The 22,994-nt window shown below is 40.9% G+C and overlaps 1 protein-coding gene across 1 annotated transcript in view; it reads left to right on the plus strand.

The window, feature by feature from the left end:
* The window catches only part of LOC118114004 (CUB and sushi domain-containing protein 3), a 216,408-nt gene that overhangs the window by 141,380 nt on the left and 52,034 nt on the right, over nucleotides 1-22,994 (plus strand). Inside the window, exons 42-53 of the mRNA XM_035164185.2 lie at nucleotides 313-501; nucleotides 1,413-1,590; nucleotides 5,055-5,200; nucleotides 5,705-5,785; nucleotides 6,583-6,696; nucleotides 12,851-13,039; nucleotides 13,847-13,993; nucleotides 15,578-15,766; nucleotides 17,980-18,165; nucleotides 18,936-19,130; nucleotides 20,521-20,694; nucleotides 22,307-22,480. Of these exons, the coding sequence (XP_035020076.2) occupies nucleotides 313-501; nucleotides 1,413-1,590; nucleotides 5,055-5,200; nucleotides 5,705-5,785; nucleotides 6,583-6,696; nucleotides 12,851-13,039; nucleotides 13,847-13,993; nucleotides 15,578-15,766; nucleotides 17,980-18,165; nucleotides 18,936-19,130; nucleotides 20,521-20,694; nucleotides 22,307-22,480 (1,962 nt within the window). The remainder of the gene's footprint in view (nucleotides 1-312; nucleotides 502-1,412; nucleotides 1,591-5,054; nucleotides 5,201-5,704; nucleotides 5,786-6,582; nucleotides 6,697-12,850; nucleotides 13,040-13,846; nucleotides 13,994-15,577; nucleotides 15,767-17,979; nucleotides 18,166-18,935; nucleotides 19,131-20,520; nucleotides 20,695-22,306; nucleotides 22,481-22,994) is intronic.

The following is a 22,994-nucleotide window of genomic DNA, read 5'->3' on the forward strand; positions in this document are numbered from 1 at the left end:
TAGTAATACCTCTGGATATATCATTGAAGAATTGTATCTGTTAAAGTCAAACCTTGTACACTATCAAAAAGTCATTTTTTTTGGTTTATCAATAGTTAGAAAGGGCTTCAAACACAAACATTAAAAAAAGCTTCATATCATACCTCCACTAAGGCTGAGTAGCCCCTTTATCACCATATTGTATACACGTGTATTCAGATCATATACATATAACATGCACACATCCATTTTAGGCCAACTGAAAATACTTTTCAGTCAGGACCACTGGGTGTGTATGGGTTTGATTGTTTTCAATGCATTTATTTCTTCCAGCATATGAGCTACAGAGGTGCCCGGACCCACGACCATTCCGGAACGGCATCGTGATTGGTCAGGACTACAGTGTGGGGATGACTATTTCTTTTGAGTGCCTGCTGGGTTACACTCTGCTCGGAGAGCCGTCCCTCACTTGTCTGCATGGAGTCAGCAGAAACTGGAATCACCCCATACCTCGCTGCGAAGGTGATTGTCTTCTGTCTGATAAAATCACAACAGGTGTTTTTCAACGGTGTTGCTCCTGTGCAGAAAAAAAAAAAGTAGATTTACAGCATCAGCAAACTATATTCATCACTCATTGCAGTTTCCACAAACTCGCTTGGGAATATTAAAATAATTGTGCACTAACGAAACCTTGAGAAAGTCATGCATACTACTTTCTGAAAAGCTGACTAGAATAAAGACAGATGCTTTTTAATACCCACTAAAAATAAGACCTTTAAAGTTATTTTGAATATAAGAATATATATTTTTTAGATCTGTTTGTAGTCCTGTCCTTTGTTCTGGCACATTAAAGCATCTGACTCGCATTTACCACCACTTCACTGAACTATAAACTGATACGGCTCATTATAATGATATATGGAGCATTTGCAAGTCTTTATTACAGAGCTGATTATGCCAGCCTCTGTTGTAAATTTCAAGGAGACTTCTCAGATGTTTCTCAGGTATGATGAATAACATCTTTCCTCTTCTCGGTTAAGTTAGGGAGTGACACGCATTTCACAACCACAAACTTTGGTGTTTGTTATGCTCCTTAGTCACTGCATTGTCCCTGTCAAGTTTAAAGTTCTTTTTAATCCCGAGGCCACTGCTTTTGGCTTTGACTCTGAGTTCAAAGTCGAATTTTAGCACATCCCCTCTGAAGAGGTATGACGGGGGAGTTTTAGTGTCAGAACCCCTCAATGTCATCAAGTTCTAGGCAACCAGTAAAAATCCCCTGCAGTTACAATATATCTTACAGGTTCACCCCCTCCTATTTTCTCAGTGATAACCAAATAACCTGCAGTTATGGTTTGTTTTCTCTGCAGTTAGAACTTAAATTCAATCAGAGTCTATTTTTATCCAGCCTCTCTGACTTTCTCCCCTCCCTCCAGCTCTCTGTGGTGGCAACATAACATCCATGAACGGCACAATTTACTCTCCTGGACACCCGGCCGAGTACCCCCACTTCCAGGACTGTATGTGGACGGTCAGAGTGCCTCCTAGTTACGGCATCTCCATCAACTTCTCTGTTATAAATACAGAACCAATCTACGACTACATCACTGTGTGGTAAGTGTTAATTTATTTCTCGTTATGATGTTAGTCATCAAGCATCAGCTTATGGTACACATCAGACACACACTAGATTTACAAACCAGTGATTTTTTTAAATAATACTTAATAGTGAGCCAAGAAACGAGTCTATATCCTTGTTAAAGAATACAGATGTGTGCTTTAATACAGTGCTTCGCTTATAGAGCAGATCCCAGAAGGTTTTATAAGTGAAGCGTTCTTTTTGGAGTATAGAAGATTTTCTATTGAGCAGAGTGCATATTTCCCTTCTTGCAATAGCAAACTCAAAAAGTGGAATGCATTGAATTCAAAAGTTGACAAAACGTTAATGCCACAGGCCAGTTGGACAAATGTTGCTTACAGCTCCTCGTGTGACACTGATAATTGACGAGCCAAGAACCGTCCAGATAGGTTGACCTTTGTCTGGACATTTATAGATTCATTTTTCCCCTGACAACTTCTCTCCTTACAACTCCTCGCTAAAACACAAAAAAGATTGCTGTGCATGTTGAAATGAAAGAAACCGAATCCAAGGCTTAGTCACTGTGTCCCTCTTCTCAACTTCACCAAACTTAAAGTAGATGTTAAACTCCACATCCCCAGTGCATCACATAAAAAGACAGAAACGTGTATCGAAATGAAAACATGTAAGTTAGTTATGCAGAAACAAGACAAACTTTATCTCTTCAGAGCAGTAAACTATATTACCTGCATCCTATCACTCCTGCAGCTCTCTCTCTCTCTCTCTCTCTCTCTCTCTCTCTCTCTCTCTCTCTCTCTCTCTCTCTCTCTCTCTCTCTCTCTCTCTCCCCTTCCTTTCCCTCTACCTGTCTGTATCCTCTCTATACTATAGTGGGCCTGAGGCAGTCAAGGAGCTGCCCTCATGGGTGTTAAAGGAGGGAAATGCCTTCCAGCATCTAGGGCTACGATTCAAAGTTTGGGAGGAGGGAGCTACTGGCACCACTGTTTTCAAATGAAAAAGTGCATAAATAATCTTTCCCCTGATGGCAACAATACATTTTCTTGTCTGACTGCCATCTCCCATTTTGCTGATCACCCTGAAATGACAAAGACCTTTTTAATACATAAAATAGGAAGGCACACACACATGCAAAACAGCATTTAGTGAACATCATTCAGGTGAACGCTACCTGAAAGTGTCAGGACTTTTCTCCTGTGCAAAGAAAGCGTTTCTAACAGTAATCTTTCTTTTTATCCACAGAGAAAAGTGACATTTGTGTTGGCGCCGCATTTTACACACAAAGACTGTTATCCATCTTGTTTAGGCAACTTATTTCCGATAAAGATCGTGGCGATGTTCTCACGAGGGTTTTCTCCTCCTCTCATTTGCGGAGGTGCTTCTGTGTTTTTTGCATTTGGCAGATATAGCTTGCCTCATAAATGACTTCAACGCTAATTACAAATGCTATTATCACCCCAAAGCCACCCATCCATCTTGGGGTGGGGGATATGCATGAACTGTTCACAGTTACATGTTGTTTTGTAAATATCTTGAAAAAGAACATCAATATAGAAATGATGTATAATGTGGAATAACCTGGTGGGAATGTGTGATTTGCCACATCCAGTTAATTAGATACCTAACAAATTATGGTGCCTCATCTTCTAATAGTCAAAAAAATTTAAAATTTTTTTCCTACTCACTGAATAGCACACAATGCTCTCAATCACCTAACCGGGCCAAATATAATAATGGGGCTAGAAACCTCAGTAGTGATGGTGTAGAAAGTCCCTACAGGTTGGCACATCTCTGCCGTCACACAGAATGTATTTAATCATATTGCCCATTCCTCCGTCTACCTGCCTATCCATTTTTACCCACTTCCCTCCATCTCCACCTCTGTGATCCTCAGGTCCACCCAGACCACCTGAAATATATAAGCAGGTGCTGGGTCTGCTCCTGGGGTGTCCTCCCAGTCACTCGTGCTCCACAGGGAAGCGTGCCAGTCATCCTAATTAGACGCCTACACTACCTCTGCTGTCGCTCCACAGCAGGTCTAGTCTGAGTTCTCTCAAATATCTGACTCGTCACTCGTCACTCGACGACCCACAACCTGCACAGGCAGCTCATTTCAACTCTTTGTGTCCATAAATCGAGAACTTCACCTTCAGGCTTAGCTCCGTTTTCAACATGACATTTTAGTACTCTGCCACTTGTCAATTTCACACTTCATTGTAACCTCATTCAGGAACAAGGCCCACAGATACTTAAAACATCTTTCACTTGGGGCCACAGCTCCAGCTGCCAAAGATAGATGCTGTCCAAGAGATGTGTCAGACATGACAGGCCGACAACATTCAGGGCCTTCAGCATCTCAGGGTGAATCTCGTCCACTGCTGGCTTGGTGCCGGTAACTATTTCATTGACGGTTACTCCCCTAACCTCTTATCTTCAAATGTGCTGTGTAATTTGAAGGTGCCTGGAGGAGTTGGTAGACCTGTTTTCATCACTTGAAAGATATCAACATCGATACATCGTTGCCACATTTACTGTAAATCAGGTTTGATTATCAGACTAGAGATACAGTAAGCTGCCATGTGTACATATGGAAATCAAAACATTTAAATCAAATTTAGATTTTCCAAAGGGAGGGGTTACAGTTTCTTCTATTGTGCAGTATTCAGTTAAGTGCTTAAGGAGTCTGCTTAACCATCCATGAATCTGCTGTAACATATGCTTTTATCCTTCCAGGGTCGTAGGGTCTAAAGCTTTTCTTATAACCTTACACCTTTATTCTATACATACATGTACAGAATGTTAACAGTTCCAGCTAAATTTAAAAGATTGTTTTATCCATCCATCCATTATCTATACAGATAATCCTTTGAGGGTGGCGTGGGTAGTTAGAGGCAGCTGACATCAGGCAGGAGGCCCGGGTTCAACCTGGACAGGTCACCAATGTATCCCAGGGTTCACACTCACATTCACTAGTCTCCAGTCAACCTAATCTCTAATCTGCTTGTTTGCAGAGAAACCCAACGCAGACACAGGGAGAACATACAAACATGTTGCTGTGAGGTGACATTGCTAACCCCCGCACCACCTTGCCACCTAGATTGCTTCATATGAATAAAAAAGACACAAAAGCTGTTGAGGATTTTGCATATTTTTGCATTTTCTTTTGGCCCAAACCTCCTCATCAATATTTAACTCGGGGGCAAAAGTTCCAACTCTACACCTCCTCCTAACTTATATACACAACTTTGACACTGTTGATTAATGTGGAACTTTTCTCACAGCGGCAGAATGACTATTAGGTCCACAACACTGCTTGAGGATAACTAGACCTGCTCTTTGATCCCAGCAAGTTATTACTGCTATTTATTCATAAATCATTTTCTCTCTCCTTCTCGCTCTCGCTCTCTCCCCTCCCCCTCTCACTCCTTTTACTCTTTCAATCTATCTTCCTCACATCCCCGGCTACTTCTTCCTCTATCAGGGATGGACCTGACCAGGCCTCGCCTCAGATCGGTCAGTTCAGCGGCAGTTCGATACAGGAGGGCGTGTCCACCACTGCCAATCAGATCCTCATCAAGTTCCACAGCGACTTCAGCACCAGTGGCTTCTTTGTGCTGCATTATTACGGTAACCTCCCTTTTGATAGTGGCTAATTAAAGACCTTGTCCCGCACGGTTTTAATGACCCTTGCTCATTTGATCTCCAGCTCTCCACACTGCAGGGAGCCTGCTGCAATAATGACGATCACAAAGAGATTGTTCCTTTGTTTTTATATTGGAACACCTTTCTTTCTTTTTTTAGGGTTCATTATTAGGCCTTTCTCATCTTGCTGCTGCTTCCAGCTCTGTGTAATGATAAATGTCCTATTATGCCACCTCTTTTTCTGCTGCATTATTAAAACGCCCCTTTGAAAGAAGTTGATTACTAATAAAATGTCCCCCAGCTCAGGTAAATTAGTGATTGGTTTTTGATGCTCATGGGCAGTGATAGGTAGCAGTTTATGATCCATTCAAGTTTCAGTATGAAGGGAAAGTAAAGAATATGTTGCTGTTCAATAGAAAATACACAAACACTGTATCTTCCTGTCTCACTTGAGTGCACAGATTTCAGTATGTGTCCTCTCCCCAACAGCCTACCAGCTGAGAACATGTCAGCCACCCCCTCCTGTCGCCAACGCCACTATCCTAACCGATGATGACGAGTTTGAAATAGGTTTGTCTTATTTTATTTACCTTGTTTACTGGCCAGGGGAATACATGATAAAATAAATTTGCACCAGACATAAGGTAATTTGCTTAGAAAGCCCTGGACAGAGTGGAAGAAACAAGACTAGACATATCGAAAATGGTTTTGTACAATAATCAATTACTCACTTGATTTTTTTGTTTGTTTATTGAAACCATTTTTATGAAGGTATTAATCCATCTATCCATTTCAATGGGTTTTCTTATAACTCTAAATATCTCAATCCTCCAGCATTGTGCTCTCAGTCTCTCTCTTTTTTTGCTCTATGATATTCCATCCTGTATTTCTTTCCTTCCTATTGAGTGTTTGCCATGTGTTTGTGCTTCGTACAATAACGTATTAGTTGGAGGGCAGGGCTAATTAACTCTCCATATAAGCTGTTTGTATTTTCAGTGTTCAGAAGTGATTAGCAAAGCGAAGTGGAACCCATGTGGCTAGTGGCTGCCTTATTTTGTGTCTTTGAAATTGGGTGTAATTTTGATTTCAAACGTGTGTGGGTGTGTGTGCGTGCGTGCGAGCCAGTTTGCAGCTCTGTAATGTAATGAAGTGCCTCCAGTACAGCTAGGGCATGTCACTCTTCATTAGAAAATGTGTTGTCGATTGCTGTTTCAAGTGCTTGTACTGGGGAAACTTTTTACTAACATGGTTCTGTGTGGATGTATGTGTTCGTGTGTGCTTGTGTGTGTCTTTGTGTGTGTGTATGTTTGTGTGCGTTTGTGTGTGTGTGTGGGTCTGTATGACTGCGGGTGAAAATGACCTCGCAGGGGACATTATTCGGTACTCGTGCTTGCCAGGCTTCACCTTGGTGGGCAGTGAGATTCTGACCTGTCGTCTTGGAGAGAGGCTACAGATGGATGGACCCCCACCAGTCTGTCAAGGTTTGTTTAATTCAGTGTTCAGTTTATGATTCTTTGGATGTGTCATGAATTTGTGTGGTTTTATAACTGTTACTGTGTTTTCTTTTCTGAATATTGTTCTATGTGTGTGTCTGTGTTTAAATGTCGATCTTTGCACATACACTCAACACATGCATTTGTTTGCGTATTGATTTCCAGTTATGTGTGTCTGTGTGTGCACACGTGTGTGCACTTAATGCGACTCTGCCAAGGTTGCTTGCAGTCAGCAACACCTGTTGATGCATCACTTAACAAACTGCCAGCAGGGCCCCTTCAAGCAGGTTCCTGGTGACAAACAGCATCTCCTCTGTAATTAATCAAGCGTCACAGAGTCTGAATGCTACTGACCTAAGATCATAGCCCTGTGCTCCCTTAGAATCAACACTGGGCTGTGAAGGATCAGCGGGAAACAAATTACACATCAGCAGGTTTCATAGACATGTGTCTTTTTGTAGTGTATCAAGGGTGGGCAACCATAGCTGATTTGTTTCTTTCTCTGTAGAAAGAGATCGGAGCTTATTTTTTTACCCCTTAATCCTGCTCAAATGGCCCCATGGGTTTGATTGATGAAAAAAGTCTCCCTCCCATGTTTTTTCAGAAGATGATTATTCAAACAAGAAACAAAGGGAAAGAAATGTCTGTGTTGTCTGCATCAGAGACTTTGTTTAGACCGAAAACACAAATGCCATCCGCCAGCCTGTCGTGCCAATACATCTTTGCCGCAGACAACAGAGCTCTCTGAAACCCCCTATTCCCTATGGTTAGACATCTTTTGATGTGCCCTGAAGTCCTTTCTCTGCAAGTCTTGAGCTGATGAGCGTTTCTGTCTTTGTGTTTGTAGAAACTATGAGTAATCGTATTGGACTTGTGATCAAGGAATGACAGATACTCAACAAACCCATAGCCCGCGTTCAAAAAGCCTCTTAGAATAGGACTAGTGATTTGGAACATATATTTGCTCATCCCTGGCTCTTATTATTTGATGTCTGACTTGATATCTTGGTTCTCCCCCTCGAGCATTTCTGCAGCTGACATTGTTTTGCTTTTACTATTTCGAAATTGGGCGATGTGTGTGGAAGTGTCACAAGTAAAGCAACGCTAAGGCCCACTCCCATTTCCCTACCCCTTGTTTTGGAGGGTTAACTTGCCCCAGTTCAGTAGCATCGCTGCTCTACGCTGGTTAAATGAAGTACATCGTGTATCTCTAAAGAGCAAGGATGCGACATGAAAAAATTGCTAGCGTGAGCATTTTTTTAAGGTTGTTGTGAAAAGAAATGGCCATAATACATTGAAACGATAATAAACTGAGATATTACAATCATTATCGGAACTTTTAAATCTGTATTAATGGAGAAAATTACATTTGTGGGTCCCTATCCCATCTTGCCGGTGATTCAGAAAAGAAAAATAGGGAAATTCTTATAGCCCTCGGTTTTAACTGTGAATCTGAAAATATCCGTTTCGAGGGCTGAACAGCCCGAACACTTGGCCCTCCCCCTTCATCCAAACATGTACCGGGAAACACTACCCCTACACGTGAAAGTGCAAAACAGAGGGGAAGGGGGAAGGGGGAAGGGGTGAAATGGGATTAGTCCTAAGTAATGGAAAAGATTTAGTCGAGCGTCCTCATCAGTGATCCAGCGACTTGTTTTTTTATACTTTATTCATAAAGGCCATAAGCTGCATTGCTAGTGAATGTCTCTATTAGCGTATGCACAAAGGTCAAACAGGGCTAAAGAATGGCAGTTTGATACAATGTGCCTTGATGTCGGTGCATGTGAGAGACCTGAAAACAAGGCGTACCTTCCCTTCTGCTGCATAGGGCCTACCTAACATTTTTCAAAATTAAAAATGTATAAATGCAAGTGGGATCTAAAATCCTGCTGCATTGTTTTTTTGCTTGACATTTGTTTTTGCTTGACATTACAAAGAGAGCGAGAGAGATAGAAGACAATGGAGCAAAAAGCTTCATTGCATCCTGCATCATAATGGCTTGGCATACAAATCACATTATTCTGACTGAATGAATTTGTTGTAAAATGCTTTCCAATGCTCAATTCCATTGCTCTTTTTAAAGTGACCAATTAGCAGATCAGCAACAACAGGAGCACTTTGGAACAATGTGATATGTTCCTTCTGTGCCAAGTGAGGGCAGTCAGTCAGTCACTTGAGAATAGTGGAAGACATTTCAACCTCTCTTGCTATGTGGGGTTTGCCAGCTCTCACCTGCTCATGTGTTACTGAATACACGAAGCTCTGCCAACACCAACTCGCTGCTCTGAGCGTAAAACCCTCGTACTGTAATTGAAATAATTTCACAAGCTTCAATATGAATGGCTAAATTAACCTTCCAAATCATGATGGGTGAATCATCCAGGTGGGACTAGACGGAAATTAATTTTCAGTTGATTTTATTGTGCAAGGCTAGAAACCATAAATCAGCATTTGAGATATTTGAAACATTTTTGACAAGTTGGACATCGCAAACTCTGGTGTATCACAGTAAGTTGTGTTGCGTTATATAAATTGTGTTACTACTAAAGCATTGGGTGTTCTAAGTTAAGTCATGCTTCATTGATGGGAAATGTATGAAAACATAATGAGTCTAAAGAGAAGTTGCACATCCATTTCATTGAGTATTGTTTTTTAATACTATGTGCGTCACTCAAATAAAAACTTGCTTCAAAGAGTTTTCTAATGAGCGGAAAGAATTGCCAACATTTGCAAAAGTTTTATTTTCTCAGCCTTTTTTACATTTGTAAATTTGTTCATTGTAAATCATTGTTGTTTCTCTAAACCTAGTGTTTGATAAAAAAATATATATATCTTGCCAACACCCCCTTCTTCCTCTCAAACATGTCTCTTACAGACTGAGCCTTGTTAAGAGGGTCAGCAGGAACATCGTCTCCTTCATTGTTATGCTTATTGTTATTTTTGTTGAGAAAGAAAACCTACATTTCCCATAATGCATGTTGCTCTTCCTACCAGCATTTCAGTGATTCACAATGTATTTCATCAGTCACATGTCTTGAAAACAATCATTGTTGATAAGAAGCACACATCTCACCCGGCTCCAAAGGGAGAACCTGAGAAACATACACACATATGTTGCATCAGGGCTTAATGGGTTAAAGTGTAAATCAAAATGGGCAGATGATGAGTCCTCATATTTCCCCTGGTCGAACTGCTCCCTTAAACCTGCCTTGAGGAATAGTCAGGACTATTTTAGGCCACGTGGATTAGTAATTCGTTGTCTGACATTTCCATGGATCACCTCATTATTGTAGTGAAGAACTCATTGCATTTTCTTATGTCGGGTATGTTATGTCCTTGTGCCACCTGTAGCAAGAAACTAATTGCTCTCCTTGGGACATGTAGAGTTGAACTTAATTTGAGTTGACCTGCTATTCACATCCCAGAGACTGCTACAATAAGCCTGTAATGGGGCCATTTCCTGTCGGCAGCTTGCCGATAGGGCAGGAAAAGGAATTCTCCTGTGTTCCCTGATTCCGCTTTTGTTTGCTGTCAACCCTTCTGTTAATTGTCATTTTAGGCTTAGAAGATAACACGGAAATGTCCTTGCATGGCTACGCAATTTCACCCCTATATGCCCCTGGTTTGTAAGATATTTCCCCAGGCTCTGACTCTCTGAAAGCCTACGAGGAAGATTACCCAAAAGCTTTGATCAAGGATAGAAACATGAACAATAAAAATAATTTCATCTTCACCGTATTTATGTCTCTGTAGCCAACAATGTGTCGAAGGCAGTGCAAAGTAGAAAAAAATCAATACCTCAGCCAAGGTAATAACAACACGTGTCAGTTTTAACAAACGCCTACGCTTTTTGCATTGAAGCAAATCATGTTTTAATATATTCAGATTTAACATAGAACAGTCAGTACTATATATAAGGGTTTAAAAGGGTACATGATATCAGCATTGAGTATTTACCTGAATGTAATTCGCTGGCTAAGGATGGTTGGTCAATATACTAATTCACAGTTTAATGCTTATTCCCTTGAGATAAGATGTGTCCTCACTTTAGAAGATCAAATTAAATTAGAAATACACTAAGGTACAGAGGTCTATTTGCAGTATAGCTATCATATAAACACATTGTAAGCTTCAGTTTGCTCTCGGGGTAGCATTCTATCCTTATCAAGGTTTCTCTAAAAACTCATCCCACAAAGTAGCAGTATTGATGTGTCTGAAACAGTTTTAAGCCTCTCATAATTTATCTTTTTCAAACGCTGCACCAACGTATGAGGCAAAGCAGTTTAAGCCACAACTCTGCTCATTGGAAAGTGTTTGTTGCCTGGCAACGTTAGCTTATTAAACAAGTACCGGGGGCTTATTTATTTCAATAACAAAGTCACCCAAATAAATGCCTCTATGTACAGCACATGGCATCTTTGCAACATCTATATATATGTGTGTATATCAAAAGATTGTAATATAATGTATATATATATATATATATAACCATAAAACCATATAATATCATAATCTCCTGCAAGGAATGTGGGAGTGTACAGTGTTTAAAGGGTTTTGGGGTTGGTGACAATGTGCAGGAGTGAAATCAGTATTTGTTAATAGCAGTTATTTATAAATTTAGGAGTAGTTCTCTGTTCAACAAATATTCCCACTGATGCCAGTAAAGCAGATGCTCCTGCTGATGTCAGAACTGAGGCAGCAGCCATGTGAACTCCGCAACTGAAGCCCCCATTTTGATCTCCATCATATTGCCAATGAGTCATAACTCTTCTGCTAAAATCGAGTGGCACAGACCTTGTTTTTCAGCTGAAATGCAAAATCAAGTAACTGAACTGCATAGAAACACACTCAGACACCTTTTATTTTCTCTCCAGGAGTGTGTGGGCTTCAGAAAACAAAGTTTTTGAATAACCAACTGTTAAACTAAACTAAACTAAAAAACTCAATTTAAAAAAAAAAAATACAAAAACATTCCTCTGTGCATTGTGACCCTATGTGACGACAGCATTCACAATGTTAAAAGCACAAGCTGCTAATCTTCAGTTTTACAGTTAATTATGAGTAGAATTTGTTTTTGTAATATATGTTAATTGCAGAGCACAAGAGAAAACAATGAGAACGCACAGTGATTTGAAATAGATAAAGATCTCTCTGCTTTGAAAAACACAAAAACAGTGGCAGAGAGGAAAACCTTTGTAAACATACACACAGGAACATATTGCTCATGTTTCTCAAACTGTGAAGCAATGAAGAAAATACTATTCTTTATCATATATGTCTTCATTTGTTTTCTGAACAGATCTGAGTTTAATTTTTTTTTTCATTATTTACATATTACATTTTGTTGTTAAGATAATGTAATGAGTATTTTTCTCGACCTCTGTCCTCACAGACAGCTTTTTGTGTATTGTGTGGTTTGAGAAATACATTGTTATTTTGAAAATCACTGACTTTGACATTCTGAAGATCATATCTGTCTGTTATCTTTGAGCCAGAGGCTGTTCTGGTTCAGCCAGTTGAAACTTTTGCAGTGACTTGCCAGCGGAAATATTCATACTGCTATGTGTTACAATTCTTTCCTCCTGGCCTTTTTCGTGATATACGTCCGATTGTTTCCAGTGACCTTTTTATCTGGAACAGTTGTTCGCGTTAACCTTTTATATGCGTCATGTTTCTTCACTAGTGGCCCAGAAGAGAAACGTCTGTTACCAGCACAAAGGAAAAGAAATAAAACAGGACTGTCATTATTTAAGACATGCCAGCTTACAGGAAATGAAAGGAGTGCTTAGAGCTGATACACACGAACTTACACATACACATGCACACACAATATTTCTGTATAAAGTTAGCTGTCTCACCCACTGAGTATTATTATTTGATAGATTGATATCGGGGGAGCTTGGTGACAACAGCACATTTACCACATTAGCCCTCAGGTGCAATATCAGTCTGGCTGAAATTTAATTGTTTCAAGACCAGTTATTTTTTCACTGTAACTTCTTCTGTCACAGTAGAGTATTTCTGACTTTTCCTCCCTCCTCTCATGTTGCCTTCTCTGCCTCTGCTCGGCTTTCCCCCTCCCTCTTTTACCTCATTCCTCTTCCACCCTCTGTCCTTTCTAAAATTCCTCCTCTTCTTCCAGTACAATGTCCAGCCCATGAAGTGCGATTTGACTCAACCGGCGTGATCTTGAGTCCGGGCTACCCTGACAACTACCCCAATCTCCAGATGTGCTCCTGGCTGATTAACGTGGAGAAGGGTTACAACATCACTCTGCACTTTGAACTCTTCCAGACAGAGAAGGAGTTTGACATCTTGGAAATATTTGATGGTGAGTTCTGCTGGGTGTTTGAGTCTTACCGTAAACAATTAGTCAGCAGGATAATGCCAAGTGAAATCTTTGATGTTAGTCTCTGTAAAACATTTCCCTGTCCAACACTAGTGGAGTGTTTAGAATTGGCTCTTTGCTTGGCCTGTGTTAAAGCTCCCAAGCTACTTCAGGATTATTTCTTGTTAAAAGTAAGTCCTCCTTAAAGAGATCTTTTATTGTTTGTGTGGGGGACATTGTGTGCAGATCTTTTTATAAACAGTCTGTGGTGCAGAGTGAAGTTAGAAAAGTTTTGTTTATCCTACCTCGTTTATCTGCTTTGAATTTGAAGTCAGTATTTGTTTTATTAATATTCACAGGTATGGTTCATATGTAAGTTCGGATACTTTCCTCAACTGCTGCCACTTATACTGCTGCAGAGCATTGGTCAAGTGTTTATTTACATTTTATCAATATTGAACTTATCGTGTGTCCAAATCGCACCAAACTCTGCACTGCACTTCCCTGGCCATTAATAATACACATGCAAAGCGTGAACATGATTAGATTAGAACAGTTTGCGAGATATGCGTTCAACGTACAGATTCTTTTTTATCTTAGACCTTGAATATTTGGTTCCACTAATGTGTTCAGTAAAAGTTACTGTGGTGTATATTTGATACCATTATTAGATGCCTTTTAGAAATATTTTTCACATTTAATGTGGTCTCCTCACTTGTATAATTGTAATTATTTACTCTGAAAACATTAAAGATCCCTGTCCATTTTCTTTACATTAATGCCCATGAATGTGTGACACTCTGTGTTCAGGTCCCAACATCTACAGCCAAAACCTGGCCTCACTCAGTGGTGACGTTGAAACACCGTTCAGCCTGACCACCACAGGCCACCAGCTCCTGCTGCGCTGGTCCTCGGACCACGGCACCAATCGACGAGGCTTCCACATCAGATACGTGGGTGAGTATCAAAGTATGTATCCAGCTTATAATCATATTCTTTTTCTATTCAAACTATTTGAATATATTTTGTCTTCAAATTGCAAAAAAGTGATAAAAGTCACGGGTTTACAATTCGGTCCGGTCAGACTTCAATTGAATTAGTGATAACCCTGCATGGGGGCAAATATTGAATCAGCTCTGCTGCAACTATTGAATATTTCTGTGCCCATAACATGACCTGTGGATTTTATCACAGTGTGCTGTTATTATTTCTGGATATGTATTGAGTTTTTAATATCAGTGAATTTACAGAAATACTCCACAAGTGGGGGAAACCCAGGTTGTTTCAGGAACAGCATCCATTTTAAAAAATGTCTGCAAATTCAAATAGGCAGATGGCAATCCACTGTTTGGACCCCTCATCCAAAACAGTATCAGCCAAAAGATGAAAACAACAAGAATGTCCACAGAAATGATGAAGGCTCACAAAAGATGTTTTCACACACAAAATTCATGAGGCAGGAAGAAGGTCACTGAAAAGCTCGCTTGCTCTTTTGTGCTGCTTAATTTCAAAAGTTTTTAAATTTTTAATTTGCTGTTCAATAAAGCAAGTGGTGCTAAGCAACAGTAGCACAGGGGATCCTCTTCCATTTGCAATACATCAATAATAATGAAAAAGGCACAAAAGACATTCATATTTCATGTTGTGACTCTCCATTATATTTAACACACAAGAGTGTTAGAGTGAAAGCATGTCGGCACAATGAATTTTGTAGAGGTCTCCTCCTTGACTTGATTGACTTGAACAGGAACTGACTTAAACTCCAGTGTGCATCTTTTCATCTTAAATCCTCGCTGCCTCGGAGACATGCCGATTTGGAGGCATGTTTGACAGCGTTTCTGAAGCGCACTGTCTTTTCCTGGATCTTCTGTCCCATTGGCTATTTGCTGCTTAAATTTTAGAAATCAGAATGACCCTTTTTTTGTGTTTGAGTAGCTCAAGTAGCAGGAAGACGCAGCAGTTGGGGGACGTCTACAGAACTAGACATATGACCACGTGTACAGTGAAATACTGTGATGGATGATGGCATCTGGCGGGGGTTACAGGTTTACTAAGTTTTACCTGGTATTGAGCATTGCTGTTGCAGGTTATAATGATAAATGTGCTTGGTTGAAAACGCAGTAACGGATTAACTTGATGAAACTCCTAAATTAAACTTGTATGTTAGTTTCAGTGCTCTCTGCATACTGCTGTCAGCACTTGTCAAAAATGGTTTGTGAGAGAGGATGCTGGCCTCAACATGACTATGCCGTCCATCCTTAGAAACCCTTGCACCACTATCACTAAGTGAATGTGTAAAATATTTGTGACACTCCTCATTATCTTCCTTTATTTAACATAGAGGCTTACTGTGACTTTTCACCTGAATCTTATTCCAGAGGGCCTCTCTTCTCTTTTCTCTTTGTCTCTTTTCCCTATGAATATTTTCTATCCTCCCTCACTGGCTTCATTCTCACCTTGTCTCATGTTTCTCTCTCCTCTCCTCCGCCGTGCCACTCTCCCATCCTCTCCCCTGTTCGTTAATTCGTCCATCTCTTGTAGCCCTGTACTGCAGTACCCCTGACTCCCCACAGCATGGCTTTGTAGTGAGCCAGACCGGAGGTCATCTTAACAGCATGGTGCGCTGGGCTTGCGACAGGGGGTACAAGCTGATTGGAAAGGGCACAGCTGTGTGCAAGAAGAGCGTCTATGGCTTCTACGCCTGGGACGCGCCAGTCCCTGCATGTCAAGGTGAGCTCATCGGCTGTGGCAGCCTTTTATTTCCAACTTCAGCCAGCCTCTTACCCTGTTCTTCTGGTCACTGCCTCTGTGCCCCTACACTCAGCAGGCAGACAGGCAAGCGCTTAAGGCATCCGAGTGTCTCGTCCCAAACATTCCTGTGTTGTTAGGAGCTGAACTGCATCCAGCCTGATTGAGAGGCAGTACCCTGTCAGGTGGAAAGGAAACAGAAATCAATCCCTCCTTCTGTCAATTTCCACTTCTTCAAATTACTTTAGCTAACTTGCCATTAGCATGCAGTGTCTGCCGCTGTTGGGTCTCACTCAACTAATTGGGTTCTTTGATGCACACACGTGAAATGTGTGCATTCTGGTGCCCGTGATGGCATGCACTCTTACACACACACACACACACACACACACACACACACACACACACACACACACACACACACACACACACACACACAGCCATGCAGCACCAAACAGCAACAGATGGCGTGCTCAATTGCATCTTATCATGCTGCTGTGAAATCAAAATATATATGTCATGTACTTTAAAATGATTTAAAAACACTTCACACCTGTGATTGATTCCGTCAGTTTGGTAATTGCACACAGCTTTTCTGGAGCACATAAACCCAACCATGGCTGCAAATAAACTAATGTATTCAGACAGATGCTGTCCATCTGCTATCTGCAGGATGATTGAGATTACATCGCAGCATGTTCAATCTTTCCCTCTTTCCAATCCATATTGTTTGATAGGTTGAGAATGTGCAGTACATTAATCCATCACTGAGCAGAGACCTGGAATAATGGTTCAGGCATACTGACCTTTTCAGCTTTGATCATTTTAAAGAGTTCCCTCTCTTTTAACTTGAAACTTTTCATCTGCAGTATAGAAATGCTTTGGGTGCTTGTAATTACCATTTGTTACCAGCAGTTCTCACAAATGAATGTTGAACGCACCTTCAATGTTTCTCCATGTGCAACTGCTCCACTTTACGATGTGTGTATTTGCATAAATGTTTGGGTTTAGTCTGACCCTGCAGATATTGGTTCCTCCAATCTGTTCACTCCCCCTGACTTGGCTCTGACAATAAACACCTTGAAACCTGCTTTAGCTTTCTACTTGGTTTAAACACTGCTGCTGCAGTAATACCGATTTAAGAGATATAAGGACAAGGACATAGTGCTACATGGAAGGTGTGACTGTTTAAACAGTGACTTTATAGGTAGTTACTTTAATGAGTGGGTCTTCATTAAATGTAAGTCATTAGTGTGTTTTCAAATGACCCATTAATGACATCTTAACTAATCCTATAAGTGTCTTTGAATTGGTCTAATAGCCTATTGTAAATCTTCCTTTATAAAATTAATGGAGGACTTAAATTTTAATAACTTACCTTTCTGTGTGTTAGACTATCTCTACTGGGCCAGTCCTACATTTTAATGGATTTCTTTAGCTGGGGAGAGTTTAAGAGCAGAGCTATCGATTCAGTGGTCTCTAATATAGTTCAGTTTAAGCAAATTACTTAGTTAAACGCTGATGTGAATCCACATTCCCACATCACTATTAGAAATGCTGTAGGTGCTTGTGAGCACATTTGTTTTCCTTGTTGATGATGACTGTTTAAGTAGGTTTAATGTTTTAGCATTTTGGAAACGTCTTTAGCAGTGACCCTTTAATCGACTCTTTGACTTGGCATAGCAGGAAATTCACTGGTGCGACTTATTCTGTTAAAGATTGCTCAAGGGCACCAGGCAGCAGCGTGCACAGTACCAGGAGTCTGGAAGTGGCTCAACCAAATATAATTTATTCATTATTAGTGTCATTAATATCATATGTGTGTTTCCTGCTGTGACATATTTGAGTGATTTCCATGAATAAGGGTCTGTTGTTGGAATTCTACAAGGCTGTTCAATGTCAGCACAGAGTGATTATTTCCTTTTAGGCTTTTACTTTCCAAATGTGACCATTCAAAAGAAGAATAACAAAATAGCTGCTTGTGCAAACTGAAAAACTACCATTGCCTGCGCACCACAAATGGGTTTCTCTCCCTACACTGGGGCGAGCACATACACACATACATGTGGCTGTTATGTGAATGTGCCTGCCTATCATGTCTGTGTTTACCAGACTCTCTCTGCAAATCCCTATAGGATGTGTCTTGTCTTGTGCATAAACATGTGTGTTGACAATCGCTGTCTTGTCGTCTGCAGCTGTGTCATGCGGTGTGCCCAGTGCGCCAGTGAATGGAGGTGTGCTCGCTGCTGATTACTCTGTCGGCACACGGGTGACCTACTTCTGCAACAGCGGCTACCGGCTTTCCTCCAAAGAGCTGACGACCACAGTCTGCCAGCCAGACGGCACCTGGAGCAACCACAACAAGATACCCCGATGCATCGGTGAGTAGAGGGTGAGGATGGTCTAGGAAGATGGGGTAACTACAAGATCCCACAGCACAGTCGTGCCCTGCTAAGAGTCTGAGAGATGATAATTGGAAAGAGCTATGGCGAAACAGATTTTTGAAATGTATCTGCTGTATTGGAGACAGAAATAGTATTTTAAAAACATTCTGGAAGAGTTGTGGAATACAACACTTTTAAAATACACTATACTGTAATGGTAGTTGCAGTCCCATAAGACATGAGTCGTGGTGTCTTTACAGAAACTAACTTGATATGTAGTAATGATAAGATGGAGAGGTGAAAGGAAAGACAACAGTTGAGAGTATCTCCAGCTCGGGGCTGGGCTGAGTGTTTTACATGCCACAGCGACTCCTAGTATAATGAGTGAGTGACAGCATTGTTTACAGTTGAGACCAATTGTTATTCCCTCCTGTAAATATGTCTCACAGCAGAGAAAGGAACAAACTTTGTTTTGCAACCCATTTGGTTTTGCAGGATGCCAATTCAAAAACAACCTTGTTGCAGACGAACTGCAGAAAAGTTGTTGTTTACATTTTAACACATGGATTAGATTATTCTACTGATTAAAATATTTTGTTCAACTACTTGCATTTTCCTCTGGGTTGTTTAAAGGTCTTCACTCAGCCACGGGTGTGTGAGGGATAAGAGAAGAAATTGAAACAGAAGGCATTTGAATTATCCCCAAAATAATAATGTCCACTCCCAGCTGAATCACCTCTTCTGTTTTCTTTTCCTTTTTGCCACAGTAATGATGTGCCCAAGTCTCAGCTCCTTCTCTCTAGACCACGGGAAATGGAGGATAGTCAATGGTTCGCACTATGAGTATGGAACAAAAATAATCTTCACCTGCAACCCCGGATACTACCGTGCTGGCCCTGCACACATACAGTGCCTGGCCAATGGGGTGTGGAGCTGGAAGAACGAGAGACCTCGGTGTAGAAGTGAGTGACTCCTACAACACATAAATCAACACATATATATATTTTTTTAAATCACAAAGTCATAAACTTGAAAACTGAACTAAACAAAAATACAACCTAATGCAAATATAATAACCATCCAAGATTATTGCATTATAGGGAAAATAAAACATCAGTGAAGGCACTAAAGTCTAGTCACTGAAACATATAAGCTCCGGGGAATGGAGTCAGTGGGGTCAGGGCTTTGTGCCTTTCCCACCATGCAGCAGGAGATTCTCAGCTCAGACGTGTTCAGAACAACACAGAAATCTCTGGAGCGTTCAGTTGAGGGGTGGCACAGCAGGCAGCGGCAGGACGTAACAAATGAATCGCACCGCAGACGTCATATGGTTTTGTTTTCTGTGCTTGGACACTGGCGTCGGCCTTAATCACCAAAATCTCTCTTGACATCTTTGTCTGTGTCTTCAACGTGTGTATGGATATATTTGTATTATTTTAGTTATTTTCATGTTTGCGTGTTAGAATCATCATCAACACACCCACTCGCTCGCTTTGGATCCTCCCGAGGATCTCCTGCTGTGTTCTCATATGAGCTCACTCTGACATTTTCAGAGTTTCTACTAGGGGGCTGGCTAGAGAAACTCCAGAGAAGGTTTAAGGTTCAAAGGCTTTATTGTCATATGCAGAAATAAACAAGTTATCAATGCGTTATCAAGTTAGCAAGAAGGTCTGGACCCTCTCACTCAGACATTTGTGTTCTCGCATACAACCCCTGCAGAGATTATCAGGAGTTCAGTGACTCTTTGAATGCAGTTATATCGTTGCAAGATAAAATAGAAAGAAATTTATCGTTGTTATCCAGCCAGACTGAAAAATCTATGTCCTGTGTAACCACGGATACAGTAAATTCATTGATTGTAACACCACAAGACTTGAAGAATAAATACCCTTATTCAATGCTCGCTTGATCAGCCACTCAATAATTCACTCGTATACTCTTGACCTATTCCCATCTCAGCCTAGGTTAGATATTGTTTATTGTGGGACTGGGAAATAAAAAGGTTTTCTGTGCTGCCATGGAAACTCCTTTATGAGAGGGGCGAAAAGCACTGAATAGCCGTGGTAATGGTAAGAGAGGAGAAGCCAACCAGAATGATGAAAGATGTTGGGACAAAGGCAAACACCATCATTATCCTCTCCGTTAAATTGTACAGGTCAATGTTTTATCGCATTAAAGTTGCTCAGATGGGTGTAAATGACTGTGCTCCTCTATTGACTGTCAAGATGTAAGCCAACATCCGTCTCCTCTTTCTTGTTCCCTCTCACTTTCCCGGTGGCTTGCTCTTTCACTTTCCCTCTCTCCATCTCCCCCTCCTTCGTCTTTTTTATTATCTCCTGCATCTCATTGCAGTTATTTCCTGTGGCAATCTGCCCACTCCTCCTAATGGGAACAAAATTGGGACTCAGACTACCTTCGGAGCATCAGCCATTTTCAGCTGCAACCTTGGCTACATTTTAACTGGATCTACTGTCAGAGAGTGTCTCCTGTCTGGCCTCTGGAGCGGGATGGAGACTCAGTGCCTGGGTAAGCATAGTTGAAATGTTCTCTTTAACGTTAACTGTTCAGACAGTGTGAGCTTTTTTGGGGTTTTGAACAACATGTCCATAATAAAACCAGATGGGCCAGCAGAGGGTGGCCATAATTGGTTTTGTTATCAAGCGTGTGTGGCCGATGATTAAACATTTAGAGCGATGTGGAGTTTTTTCTTGGGCATGCTCTGAAAACATGCTGGTACTCATCACTGCCACTGGCACACATTGGACTGTTTCAGGGCTTGTGGAGAGCTAAAGGTAAAAGTTGTGCAAATGTGCAAACAATTTGCCAACTACCTTAAGTGGATTGGATCGGGGGTGATGTACAGTAAAGCCTCCGAGTCGGAGTGATTTTGTGTTGCTGAAATGTTAAATGTGAGTGAGCAGCGATAGAGCCGCAGCTGGCCCCAAACAATGAGACACCTGCCAAGCTGTACCAACACAATTTGAGCTGTTGTTAAGATATACTGTACAAACAAGGAAATACACAACAGCTTAGCTTACAGCAGTTCGTCACAGCTCTGTAATGTGCAAGAAAAGGAGACATGCGTAATTACTGGAGCCGCATTCAAACCCACACAGCAGCAGAATGTGACGGTTTCCCTGGAAGATGCATTAGTCCGTTCATCAACCCTGTGGCACCAGCACTCCAGGCTCTGCTCGAGATTGGTTCACTTCATTAAAGGAAGGGCACCGCTCTCTTGTTTGCCGATACGACTGTCAGAGTTGACATAGACAGGGACCTCTACAGTACAGTTGCCTACTTCAGCACTATCTTCATAGAATCTGGCTGTTCTCAACTGGGGCGTGATGATAAAATGCTCGACTGAGTTTCTGGGTGCAGGAGTAAATTAGGGAAATCAGACTCACAGTCAGTGGCAATTTCCCAGGTTTTAAGTGGCAGTGGAAACCTCAGCAAGATTCCTCCTCTCAAAAGGGATTTATTGTAGCTGAAAGTAATACAATTACGTGCATGAGTGTATTGCACAAATTCTGAAGACTTGCACATGCCTCTCTTTCGAGTGTTGACGAGAAAAGCTGACTTATCACCACAAGTGATGCTGAGGTCAATATGCATTTATAAACAATAATTCGGATATAATGAGCTGAAAAATGCTTTCCAAAATTCATTATGTTTCACGAAGACAATCGCAAATTTGGTTCCCACGCATTGTAATTCCAGGACCCTTTCAAATCACCAGTTTGCTCTTTTCATTTTATAACAAAGTTGTCAAAATGCGATATTATTCAAATGTGATCAAAACTGTGTTTCTACCATGGAGCTGTTATCATTGTTAGATCCCTGGGCACTACTGTGGGCTATTATTCTTAGAAGCTTGAAAGTTGAGCCCACATTTTGCACCTCATGAATGATTAACTGAAATTATTCACTGTGATCTAAGTGCTTTGCATCTAGTGTTAAATCCAGTCGACCATATTGGCTCCAACTGAATATTATCCTGACAACAAAAAAATCATACATAACAATTGATATTTGATGTGCTGTCTGATTAATACATTTGTTCGAGAAAGAAAGACAAACGTATTGTAAGGAAGTAGTTATAGATGTTTAAATAAGTTTTCCTTTTTGATTATTCTTACAGCTGGTCACTGTGGTGTCCCAGAGCAGATTGTGAATGGGCAGGTGATCGGGGAAAACTTTGGGTACAGGGACACAGTGGTTTACCAGTGCAACCCTGGATTCAGGCTCATTGGCTCCTCGGTACGGATCTGTCAGCAGGACAACAACTGGTCCGGACAGCTCCCAGTTTGCATATGTAAGTACTTTCACCAAACTTCTCGGCTACTAAATAAAGGGAGCTGTGTGTGCATGTGTGAAGGAAAGGAAAGAGAATGGCTGTGGTTAAGAGTCTGACAGGAGTGGGTGTGCACGTTTGTTTTTTGCAGGGTTGAAGGAGTTTTTAGGTCACTGTGTAAGTTGAGATTAAAATGGACAGGATATTTTCCTGCATTTCTATGGCAAACAAGAGCCGCTTGTTATTTTTGCCTGTAGATACTACTGTTCAAATTGAAAGGACATGTTTTACTTTAAATTTCTGAATTTTAAAAATTCCGAAAAGTATGCTAAATAAATACAGAGAACAGAGAAAAGGTTTGTCAAAAATGCGTTAATTTGATTTAATTATTGAAATAAGTCAATAAATACAAATGCTATTATTCTTTTCAAATAATTAAAGCCTTTTGCTATTCCCATGCTTCCTCCTCCTTCCGCCTGAGCAGCCTTCAAGTCGGTAATCGATAAATATCCTCATAATGCGATTTACCATCTCC

The sequence above is a fragment of the Hippoglossus stenolepis genome, chromosome 8 (genome assembly GCF_022539355.2).
Source record: "Hippoglossus stenolepis isolate QCI-W04-F060 chromosome 8, HSTE1.2, whole genome shotgun sequence".
Taxonomy (NCBI): domain Eukaryota; kingdom Metazoa; phylum Chordata; class Actinopteri; order Pleuronectiformes; family Pleuronectidae; genus Hippoglossus; species Hippoglossus stenolepis.